Source organism: Perissodus microlepis, chromosome 3 (genome assembly GCF_051167445.1).
Source record: "Perissodus microlepis isolate ML-2025 ecotype Zambia chromosome 3, ASM5116744v1, whole genome shotgun sequence".
Taxonomy (NCBI): domain Eukaryota; kingdom Metazoa; phylum Chordata; class Actinopteri; order Cichliformes; family Cichlidae; genus Perissodus; species Perissodus microlepis.
In genome coordinates this window covers 14,355,286-14,368,036 of record NC_140463.1, presented here as the reverse complement: position 1 = coordinate 14,368,036, position 12,751 = coordinate 14,355,286, and the positions used below count along the sequence as shown (strand labels likewise).

The following is a 12,751-nucleotide window of genomic DNA, read 5'->3' as shown; positions in this document are numbered from 1 at the left end:
TATGTCAACGTCACATCAAACTTTCATTTTTTTCACACCTACTTGTGGCTTTTAATTCTGTTTTCTTTTACTTTTCTACTTAGTGGAATAAACTTTATTACGTACAAACTATGTTTGTATGCCCTGAAGTATTTTTGAGCACTGAGCAATTTCTTTTGTTTGTTTTGTGTTTGGTTTTTTTTCGCTCAGCTGCTACATTATTCATTCATTTTCTCAAAAATCAACAGTGTGCCTTATGGTCCGAAAAATACGATACAGGTTCTATGCAAAAATTCCTTTATATGTTGCTTCCAATATACTATGTAATCATACATAGTTGTATAATCTATCTGTCTATCTGTCTATCTGTCTATCTGTGTGATAAGCAATTAACCTAAATGCTTAAAATCACAAGACCCACATATTTAGGTCAAATATTATCCACAAATATATTATTGAAGTTTGTGCCACGTGTTGTATGAGCGTGAATGTTGTATGAGCATATGTGATCAATACTGTCTGAAATTAGGATCAATAAGTAACCTTTGATTGTATTATGGCCAACATACAAAGGGTTACATAAACTTGGCCCTGCTAAGATGCACCTGGGAGCCTGATGTTGAATAACTGATGTTGGCAACAGCGCTTGGAAGTTATGGAGTAGCACCAGAAAGTTATGTAAAACAAGTGTCGGAGATTAAAAGAGGAACAAAGTGCAAACTGACACCTGTTTGGTGGAATGGAAAATACCCAACAACAGCTTTGCTTTTTGCTATTATTTTGCTGTAAAATGTACGGTTTTGCTGTTCATATGATTCTGTGTATTAAACTCTTATACAAGAATTCTACTAGTTTCCAGAAGAGTGATTTGATTTTAATTGGATCTGAAAAGCTGGACCTCCACATCATTAGCGTAATGAGGGTATCTTATTGGCTTCAAAATTTGCGATCACAACACATAACACAACTTTTCAACGAACTGTCATCGTCCAGGGGAGTGCTTGGTTCTTCCTCAGTGCCGGTGTTTCCATCTCTGGGTGGAGCTGCTGCATCAACGCTGATAGGCTGCACCTGTATTTAATTTGAACTGCCGACTTCTTAAGACCAACGCTCACAATCACACTTCGCCAGATTGTCTGCAAATCTGTGTTAGTCAAGGCCGCCACAGTTATTGAATGTGAGAGTGAATGAATAGTGGAATTGTAAAGCGCTTTGGGTGCCTTGAAAAGCGCTATATAAATGCAATCCATTATTATTATTATTGTTATTATTATTATTATTATTTCTTGTCATAGGTTTTTCCATGTAATTTGACCTTTGTGCTTTCTGCTCGCAGAAGATCTCTGGATACTGCTAAGTCACTGCCATAACCTACCTGGAAACAATCGTTGGTCAGCCCACAGCTTCTCTCACATGCTCACCTGCCTGCCTCCCCACCCAGCATTCTGATTCTCACGGATTCCGTCATCGGATCAGGTTTCCCCTCACCTGGACCCCCTACCCCTCTATGGTACACCTCCGCCTGCTCCAAAGTAAGACTGTTTTCAATTCACCATGTTTACCTTGGATCGGCATCATAGTGTACCAGCTAAATCCTGTTTCCCTCGTTTCTAGTGACTACTCCCGTTTTCTTCGTCCCACGCCCCAGGGGTCCTGCACTGGCAGTTACCCAGTGTCAGATAGCCCCAAGGCTTCCTCACGGAAACCTCACAGTACTGATTATGTTTGCTAACCCCTTGTTTCTCAGGTAGTGTTTGTGTGTTTTTTGTTTTTTTTTTGTCTAAGGAGTTGTGTTTATGAACCATAGTATGCTTCTAGTTGGCGTTCATAGAAGTAAATTGAGTAATAGAATCATTGTTTTGCTCTGTGCACCATTTAAGTTTATGGTTTATTTTTGAAGTTCTCCTCGCCTTTCTGTTTACTCTGTGCACCTACACGCACTCTGTAAATAAAGTCTTTTGCTCTCAGATCGAGTGTTTCTGAGTGCTGTCTGCGCTAGAGTCTATTTCCTTGAATTGGCCTCTGGCTGTGACGCTAGTTTTAAATCTGGTCTTTTGCCACTTTAATAGAAGATCATCACAAGAATGTATTCTTTTCAGTTTTTCAATTAATTGTTTTATATTGTCTTTTTTTTGGTTAGTATGCCCTAAATGTGCAGACAGTATTTTGTTTGTCTGTGTGAAGTTATTAAAAAAGTAAAAGTTTGAGCACTATAATTTAGCAAGAAACTCCACTCCAGCCAAAAAGGTGTTGCTGTAACTCTGCTTTACATGGTTTCAAAAGTTAAAATCTTCATTTGTCTGCAATTTTTATGGTCTTCAGTGAACCACAACTATCAGACCACATTTAAAGCTGGAGAAGCCTTGATTTTCAGTATTTCTGAACATAATATTTCAAATGTAACATCTACATACAAGATGTTTGCTTGGATTTAGTTTGAAACAGAAGCATGGAAGTAACAAAACATGGCAATACAGAGGACCAAACTAATATTTTAGGCATTTTTCAGATATCATGCTATTTAAATAAAGACATTTTGCCCAGTTGTTAATTCAGCGCTTCCCTGGATGTGAATCACAGCAATTCCTCATTTACCATATTCACCATATTTGGGCTTTATCTTAAAATAGAAATTTGGCCTCTAAATAAGGAAAAGGATAAAATAAGAAAGTGATTCAGACTATAAAAACAGCAGTGACACTTTCGTGTTTTCTTCTGAGGTTGTTGCTGGAATGAACGCCTCCTCTGGCTGTAAGCAATACACCACCGGCTCCCCCTAGTGACCATTTCGCCACACTACAAGCAACAACCCTCATAATAAAACTATAAAATCTGATGTCTTGATGCATTCTCAATCGTCCAGGAAAAAACTTTTAGAGAATAAAATCTCTAAAATAAAATCTGATCTTTTTGGGGTTCATTGCCATCAAAACTTAAACCCCAGATCTAAGCAGTACCTACTGACCAATCTGTTCTCTTTTCTTTGATCTTGGATCATCCGTGGTTAATGAAAGGACTTAATGCTTTTGGATATTCACAAAAAAAATGTTCTCATTGTAAGCAATCAAAGCTATTTCACTGCCCTCTGTGCCTTTTATATTGTTACATAATACTAAAAGAGAAAGCACGAAAACATTGTAAATTTATTTTTTTTTAATATATATTTAGGTTTCACTTGAACCTATATCCATTAAACACCACCAAAGTGCTGAAGGAATGACGTTAAAAGCGGGCTTAGTAAGTCTCCTTTTAAAATTTGCTGTCTCACTGATGAAATGAAGTAGACAGAGAAAAGGTGACAGTGCAAACTTTCCTATGTTTACTACTTTTTCAACTATTTCAACACCTTCCTCTATACCATTTGAGAACCCCAAGTATTGAGAGCGATGAGACAAAGAGATTAAAGCCCCCCGGCTTCCTCCTGACATCACATCTGATGATCTTAACATCCATCCTTATGTGGTAAAAACAATCAGAGTGCTAAAACAGAAATTTTCCTGTTAGTTGTAAATCATCTTTATTTTTAATCAAAGAAAAGTCAAACTATAAGTTTGGTGAATATGGGAAATAAGAAATGAGTTAGAGTAATGAAAACCATGATGTCTGAATTTGCATAAGTAAAAATAACTTTTATTGGGTAAACGATTCGTCAGACATCCAGGTGACTTCAGTCTCATCTGGACCTGCAGGTTTAACCAACCTGCAGGTCCAGATGAATAGATTCCATAATATGTCTGTGAAGGTTCTCAGTCATCCAGGTCATCGTAGTCTAAGGAGCTTGGAAAGAAAAGTGTCTGGACTTCTTTAAGTTGCTTGAAGACGTTTCACCTCTCATTCGAGAAGCTTCTTCATTTCCAGGATCAAATAGTGGAAAGTCCCAGATTTAAGGCCTATGGGAGTGTCCCCCCAAGAGGGACAAAGGATCCCTTAATGATCCTAATCACATGAGCCAAGGTGTGAAAACGGGTGTAGGTCACAATCAGCCAAGGTTTCAGGTGAACTCTCAAGATTCGAAATTCTGCAAAATTTTCCCTTGACCACTCTTAGCTTTTCTTTATGTGGTGGGTCAATCAGTTCCCCCTTCAAACACTTTCTTAGCAAAGTGGACATCAATCATTGCCTTGATGTTACATTATAACCTTTCCAAATAGAACTGGACTCCCTTTCCCAGAATTAACCCCACTGAGGGGCTGCAAAACAAAATATCACTTTTTTTTTTTGTTTTTACAATAAATGTACCTGCAAAAAAGCAGAGTCTCAGGACAGATGATAAGAAAGTGTAAAACAAAAGAAGAATGGTACTTTACTGGAGTTTTTTCCTCTGTTGCTTATGTGTAGTTATGATAGTTCTTATATTATCCTTTGTCTATTTATTCATGCTCTGTCCGCTCTGCTGCTCTAATAATGTGAATTTCCCAACTTTGGGACTAATAAAGGCCATCTTATTTTATCTTACAACTAAAATACATTTTATTAAGGGATTGGTCTTTAAATATTTTGTAAGTATTCAACAGGCATTTACTGGAAATTCACTGGTGTTACTGTAATAAGGATGTGGTTCATTTCTTTGCTGTGAGTGTAGCTGTGAAACCTGCTACACTGGATCTGCTTTAATTTAGGTCAGGTTCATGTAATGTTATTTATTTATACCTTGTCACATGTTAAAACAAATGTAGGTTGTTGTTGCCCAAGGTGCTAATTAGAAGAGGCGTAAAGGAATCTTGTACTTCAACATCAACATAAGTGATTTTCTGCCAATAGTGTACTTGAGACTAAAGAGAGTATCAACATATAACATGCATTAAAAGAGACCTTTTGACCTTCAGTATTTGTCAAATGTAAATGAAAGCAGAGCACTATAAACCAGATTATTTCTAAATCATCATCATCATCATGTTGCTTTGCAATCTGCCTGCTAAACTGACCAATTTTTTGGACAATTTTATTTCTGTATGTCTTATATATTATGACATCATCGTGTTGCCTAGCAATAAACTGGAATCACAGGCCAAACAATACTGTAGCATGGGCATGTACTGGTTGCCACCATAGGCAATTTTTCAGTTCAGTTCTTGCTTTGTGTGACTGTAATGCACATTCAGTTTCATTTTTAAGCATTTGTTCACTATAACTATTGTTGGTATGCTGAAAAACTTGTTGAAGATGTGTGCACGAAATATTCTTGGGTAAGTACAAAAGAACGTGCAAAACAAGTCAGGGCCACGCCATCAGCCGATAAATGGTAAAATAATCCACCAGCACTACCTGAAAGTCAGTCAAGCGGTGTCAGCTGAGGTTGCCTTGTCCTGTCTGATCTCTTCAAGTAAAGCTGTGGTAAGACGCTCATGTTCTTTCTTTTTTAATGAATAATTGGATGGTGTAGAATCTAAATGTCTTCAAAAATGTTATCTAAAAATAGAAAAAAAATGTTTGCTCCAGCGCAGAAAAAAACTCTCCAGCTATATTTTTCTTTGAGTTACTTTCGCTTTAAAAATGTTGTCAGCCCTTTTTTTTCCATTTAACAGAAAGTATGACTTGTTTTTTGTGTTACTGTGTGCCAAGTTGAACCTTATTCTCTATTATTCCACATCTGTCTATGTCAGGAAGGTAAAGTGAGCTAACATTAAATCGAAATGACTAATAACATAAGTGGGGTGGGTTCCACAGTCTAGTGAACAGTCTATCTGTTTCTAAAAGGGCTGAAATTTGATCAGAAACGTGCTAATTGAGTCTGAAGAGGAGGATTTTTTTGTACTATAACATAACTCCTCCTGTATATTTTATACTTGTGTTGTGTTAGTACGAGAGAGTATCTCCAGCTGTCCTCCTAACATGATTATTCTCTTTCAGAATAAATCTCAAAAGAGGAAAGCATCAAGATGGCGGTAAGTGGCTGTATGTGCTAAATCATGTATTAGTAGTTTCTTATGGTTTTTGTTGAGTGTTTAATATTATTCTTCCTTCAGAAGAGGAATAATAGCAATTGTTTTAGCAAAATAGATACTGAGGATTATTACAGCAGTATTCAGCTCCTTCTAACCAAAAGGCTGTGATTAAACAGCATAATACTGCCAAATAGACTTTAGACAGGTGTTGAGGTTTGCGTAGCAGCAACATGTAGTTTATTACATTACTATAAATCAAGTTTTAGGTGGTGTTCAGTCACGTGCCACATAAGTAGGCTTAAGGGGGGGCAGGCATCACTGCAACCAGTGGGGGACGAGGGAAGGGGAGAAAGCAGAGAGAGAGGACAAAAGGCAAACCATGCCTGACCTAAAAAAAAGAATTTATATAGCAGAATAAGATAAGAAAACTAAATGCTTTTTCATATTCAGTCTTTATAGTAAGTAGTTGTGGCCATGCTAATCCTCTGCAATCCAACAGGGGGTGCTGCAGCAACCCTTACTTGCTACAGCCTTGTAGCGCACACATTCTGTGTTAGTAATTAGTAATTATCAGTCTGCATGTTATATTAATGATGCTGTTGTATATTGTTTATAAGAGCGGTGAAGACACAGCTGCCCCTCCATTTAATGGCAATGCTGACCACACTGATGAGGAAGACTCAAGCCAAGACGAAACAGAGGAACAAACTGTAGAAGCTTTACAAGAACAGCTTTGTGAAAAAGATAGAGAGATCCAGGTGTTGAGAGAGATCCTCTCAATGTCACACATAGGTCAAAACCCTGACCCCTCACAACCAGAAAAGAGGGCCCAGAATGACATCGTTATCCTCATTGACTCCAATGGAAGATTTATACGTGAGAAGAAACTTTTCCCCAGGGACAAAGTGGCTAAATTTGATTGTCCAAACACTCAAAAAGCCATTGAGCTTCTGTCAGAGGAGCATCTGGGAACTCCAACCCACATCATCATCCACACTGGCTCCAGTCAGCTGAGGCAAGAGCAGGACAGACTGTCAGAATCTCTGAAAGGAGTCATAGAGAAAGCTTCCAACACTTTCCCCGAGAGCAGAGTGGTCATGTCAGCCCTGCTTCCAATGAAAAACATGCACTGTGACACCATCAACAAGATCAACAGCAGACTAGAAAAAGAGTGTGAGGAGTTGCCCAATGTCCACTTCGCCAAACACCCTACCATAAACATAAATTGTCTTTATGATAAAGTCCATCTGTTGAAAGACAAAGTCCGCATTTTTGCCCGGACACTAAAAGACGTGGCTCTCGACAGATACCCATCCACATACCAAACAACTGTACCAGGAAGAAGCAGCTCAACATATATTCAACAACAATAAAGATGTAATTTTAATTGTAATTGTTCCCAAAACCTAGTTTTAGTTTGCTATAACAACCTTGGTACAGATTTATTCAAACCAACTTTGTCATCACAAGAAATTGTAATAGTGATCTTCTCAGTTTGTGAGTCTGTGTCTTTGAAAAAATAAATTGTATTTTTGTTCCATATTTAAGTTTATCTGCTTAAAATCTTGTTGTTTTTTTTGTCTTACCAAAGCTGTTTAATATATACTCAAAAATGTTGTTAGTCTGATTGTGATGTATTCAAGTTAGAGACTAAATATTATACATATTGTGAACTGACAGCATCCACATGCCAGCCATAGGAGACAGACTTCTGTAAAAATTCACCAATAACAAAATCCAGGAAAAAAAGGAGATTCCTCCAGGAAGTTTAAAAAGGGGCGCATGACAGATGCCACAACAACAACAGAGACATACTAAGGCTGTAAACACAACAACACGTGAGAGACGAGATTCAGACTAATTATCAGCAGCTGGAAACAATCAGGTGAGTGACAGACATGCAGTAAAGTAACACAAGATATCACAGAAAACTAACCCACAGAGTAAAACAGGAAACAACCTGAGAAGAACACTAACCTGAATACTTGACATTTGATAATAAACCAAATTAAAGATTAAACATTATACAAAGCACATCTCAGAGGTTAAAGGTAACGGAAGCAAACACAAGAAACTAAATCTAATTAACAAACAACAACCAACTGGTCTCCCAAAGAAAGAAGAATAAAGAAACACGACTGATGACTAAAAGCAAAATAAATAAATAGATGAATAAATGAATAAATAAATAAATTAATTAATTAATTAAATAAAAAAGAATCTTAGAAGCTCATAAACCCTGGGTCCAAGATCCAGGACCATGAAAACATGACTCTTTTTAGTTCTTGTTGTTTTTAATATGACATTTTAGGCTCAGTTCTTGTTTCATTTTGGACTTTAAGTTTGAACACTGAGCTGTCCCGCTTCCTTTAAAATATGTTTTTAATGTGACTTTTCCTCTTTTTCATAAAGGAAGGTTGCTTTCATTTGGTGTTAGAGCCAAATTTCCTAAAGTATATTTTGATTGATATTCTGTTTGTAAATTATTGTACAGATGATGAATGAACATGACAAATAAGAAGTCACTTGTACTTGTGTGTATTTTAAAAACAACAGCAAGACAATGAAAATAGATGTATATTTTTATAGGTTTCATTTTATTGTAATTTGTCCTTATTACAAATAATTTATTGTGATGTTTGGCAAAGCATCGTGGTTAACACGCCTACAATTAAAAGCTTTACAGCTCCAAAAGGTTTAACTTTATGTTTTTCTGGATGAAATATTTCAATATTACACATCTACAATCCAAGCATTTGATATAGTTTGAAATTTAAGCACTGAATGAACAAAAAACAAAGAATTTGTTGTTGATTAAAGTATTACAGAGGCACACGTTCATTCAGTGTTTAATGTTAAGTTGACAGCATCATACTTTAATAGAAAATTTACTCAAGCATGCTTTAAGTTTTAAAATGAGGAAGAAAATGTGTTTTGCGGGAAGCAATTAAAGTAAATTCCATTCTTCACGAGCAAATATGTACGTTTTGAACTTCTTTTCAGAATAAAAATGATTGAAAACAATACTTATAGACATGTGAAAAAGGTAGAGGAAGAAAGTATTGGTTTGGTAAAAAAAAAAAATAGGGCCTTAAAAAATGTACTGTATAAAAATAACAACAGATTACTTGGGACATTTGACCTAAATGGTTTATTCAACAAATATATTTGTTGACACCTTTATCTTTTTATCATTACATCCCTGAATTTAATTACTGTAAACTTGGTTCATAAATGAAGACAATATGATAAAAAATCTAATGAAATCAAAACTATAAAGACAGTTTGTGTCACTTTTCTTTGTTTGCTTCAGACGTTATTGCTGCAATCTGCAACTCATCAGGCTATAATAAACCACCTGCTCTCACAAGTGTCTATTTTATCACATTATAAGCAAAAGGTCCATGTTGATTCTTGACTTAAATAGGAACACATGGTACACATATAGAGTACTATATTACCTGTTACTTTTCTGATTACTTATTTTCAAAAGTAATTAATTACTTAGTTACTTAGTTACTTTTTAAAAACACGATTTACAACCTGAATAGGTGATAAAGCGATAGATCTTTCAGCCCAATTCTACTTTTTCTGCATAATCCATCATACAAAATGTAATCAAATGGAAAAGTCTCTTTTTAAAACTTGTTTTATTAGTTTTAATCTTTTAACTTTATGCATCAAGCAAAAATTTAATTATATGCAACATTCTCTGACTGGAAGAAATTATTTTCTGCACATTCCAGCACATAAAATATTTTTTTTGTGTGTGTGTTTACACTCAGTCTTTCAAATAGATGCAAGTAAAACACAGCAGAAAATAAATAACATCAAAGACTCAGCGGTCTATTTTCACCTGTAAAGCAGGAGTGGGGTAGGCGGAGGTTTGCCCTGGTGCAGGTGAGCCGCAGCGGTCAGTTGAAGAATCTGCGAGTTTCTCTGTGAGTTTCCCATAGGGCTTTGGAGCGTGATGTCACGGGGGTGGGCGTGGAAGGCACACACAACAGCCATGGTTCGTTCTTGCTGTGTGGTCGGCTGCAATGTTCGATCGCACGACCGGCAAGAGAATAAGCTTGAAAATGGTTTATCTTTTCATTCTTTCCCAACCTGGAAGCAACATGAGGCAGCTCGTGTATCGATGTTACCAAACGAAGGCGTCTAGCCTGGATAGCAGCTGTGAGACGAGCTGATATGCAGTTCTCTTCCATCTCCAAATATCTGTTGGTGCTCCAGACAGTTTCATTCTGGTAAGTTCTAAATATGTTCATATCACTCTTTATAGCCTATTAGTTTTATTTTCGATGCGCTCTGAGCTCATAGCAAATTAGAACAAACATCCTACTGAGTGATTTTGCAGAACTACCTTCTATTTATAGAGTTGCTAATTATTTGGCATTATTGCAGCAAACCAGCCTATGAAATGGATGAAACATCATGACTGGGTTCCAGCGCTACACAAGGGACCTGCTTCAAACATACCACCATGCCAATCAGATTACTTCTTCCATGTGAGGGTGAAGAGGTGACCCTTCTGGATAAGATGGTGAAGGTTTGCTGCGTTTGGTGAACAGTGTGATAATAAAACCAGGGAAGAATGAAACCTGCTCCTGTTAAATATTCTTAAGTCTTTTGCTGTATAAATAGCGGTATTTTTTTTTTTCAAAAGATACAGTAAATAAAGTAATGTTAGTAGTGGGTGATATCATGTAAACACTGTCATGATTTTATGTAAACATTTTGTCATTTGTAAACTATAAATGACATGGATTCTACACTGTAACTGATGTGATGTTCTATAAAGTGGTTTTAATTTAAAAAAAAAGAGCAAAAATTAGTTTGTTTCTTTATTCAACTTTTGAACAGTGGGACTCAGTCAGTACATATTCAGTAAATGCAAATTATTTACACAGCAGTGTACTACAGGCATAAATCTGGACCCCTAGATAAAACATTATGGCATTATAGCAGTGACAACTCCTCCACAGTAGCAGGTGGGATTTTTCATTTTTGAGGACGGCTCCTTTTACCTTTCAATACGGATGGTCTGTTTATGTTTTGATAAAGAGCCTTTTTTTGGGCAGCTGAAGAGGAGAAGTCTATCTTATGGCCAACCTCTGGCTGTATCTTGGTCACATTACCCAGCAAAACCCAGTATGCAGGTTCATCTGTAACAGTCCTTGTGCCACAGATCAACACTGTTGCTTCTACATTAAACAGAAGAGCAGTGACGTGGGTGCAGGTCTCCGCGACTCCGGCCTTACAGGTGCAGCGGGCGGCTTCAACCTTCCCTGTGATGCTCACAGTGACCCATGGCTGCAATGCTGGTTCATTCAGTCTTTGAGAGTGCAGTACCTGAAACACACACAGACAAAGTTAATTTAAAGACAAGAACTATGAGCCAAGGCCGACATAAATGTGTTTTATCTACTTTATGTAACAAAGTGTTTAGAAAGTTGGCACATACATGTAATTTTTCATTTTTTTATGCATCCATCTATAGAACGCTGCATGTTATAGTGTAAATCTGCCTGTTCTCTGTCAGAAACCTGCCTGCAGAAAATGAACCTAAAGTATGTAATGCAAGGATGTCATCACTTTAGAGATGGAGAAAGCATAAAGTGACAATTATGAATCACTTAATATGATAAGGAGATTCTGCAGGTCATTAATCAATGTATAAAATTAAAATAAAATGTATTTTTAGTGACACAAGATACAAATATGGAAGCAAGATGTATAATTAGAATTTATGCTGCACTAATGTGAATGTTTGCAGGGAAACATTTCACACAACGCATTTCACACGCAGTACTCGAGCTGACTTACCTTTGTTTGAATGACGACTTGTACGCGCTGATTCCACAGATAAGGTACGAAAATATGTCAGGCTACGTCAATAGCGGTTGGTCTTCAGGGTTTCTACTCCATGGCCGTATTTCATACGGGTCCACATTTCCAATGCACGCTATTTTCTGCAAGTACCGCTGCTTCGCCTCTGAACGAAATCGGTCTCTATACAATCCATTCTCTTTTGAGCTGCTTTTAAGCATCTTGTAGTCGTGGTTCCAACACAGTGTGTTTGTTTTGATTCGTAGACCCCGAAAATGGTGCCACGCTCCCACAATGCATTGCGGCGTGACTCCAAAGCCCTATTACGTGGTAGCGCACTCCCGGTGCTTGCTTGGAAGTTTAGGGGTTTTTTTTCACTGTAAAAAGAAGTTTTCTTCCCACGCACAACGGACACTAATGTTTTTGTCACTTTTTATGGAATCAAACTCAAAGTAAGGTCAGTACTTCCACGCTTTAAACGCTGCACGCTCATACTCTCTCCCGCACTCGATATATGATCCACTGTTGATCTGCACACAGCTGTTGTCACGAACGTCGCACTCGCTTACGTCACTGTCATGAGACATTCTCGCAAAAAAATCACGGTTTTAGTAACGCAGTAACGCAGCGTTCCTACGGGAAAGTAACGGTAATCTAATTACCGTTTTTGCAATAGTAATCCCTTACTTTACTCGTTACCTGAAAAAAGTAATCAGATTACAGTAACGTGTTACAAGTAATGCGTTACTGCCCATCTCTGGTCATCAGGATAGGGATTTGTGTTGGTGTTTAGGGCTGTAGCCTCAGGTTTATATTGTGAACGGTAATAATGTGAAAGTGTTTTTCAGATAATTTTAAATAGTAAAATTAAAGTAATGAGTAGTATAACAAACATCTTTATCCTGTTTGTAATGAAGTAATGTACTGCATTACTTTAAAGAAAAGCGTTCTTTGCAATATGTGCAATAATTACTTTTTTCAAGTAATGATCCCAAAACTGTTCACAACAAAGAGGGAAAATGGCTCTGACATGTACAAACATTTGAGCATACAGCATG

At 37.0% G+C, this 12,751-nt stretch overlaps 1 protein-coding gene across 2 annotated transcripts; it reads left to right on the top strand.

The window, feature by feature from the left end:
* Positions 1–5,281: 5,281 nt before the first annotated feature.
* On the top strand, positions 5,282–7,393 carry LOC146390069 (uncharacterized). 2 transcript variants are annotated; one of them, XM_084918026.1, is made up of 3 exons: positions 5,282–5,313; positions 5,830–5,864; positions 6,482–7,393. In XM_084918026.1, exons 2-3 carry the CDS (start codon positions 5,859–5,861, stop codon positions 7,235–7,237), a joined length of 762 nt encoding a protein of 253 aa, XP_084774152.1. In that variant the 5' UTR covers positions 5,282–5,313; positions 5,830–5,858; the 3' UTR covers positions 7,238–7,393. The 2 variants fall into 2 exon arrangements, with proteins under 2 accessions (XP_084774152.1, XP_084774160.1); XM_084918034.1 differs by lacking the exon at positions 5,282–5,313 and having other exon boundaries at positions 5,793–5,864.
* Positions 7,394–12,751: the final 5,358 nt, after the last annotated feature.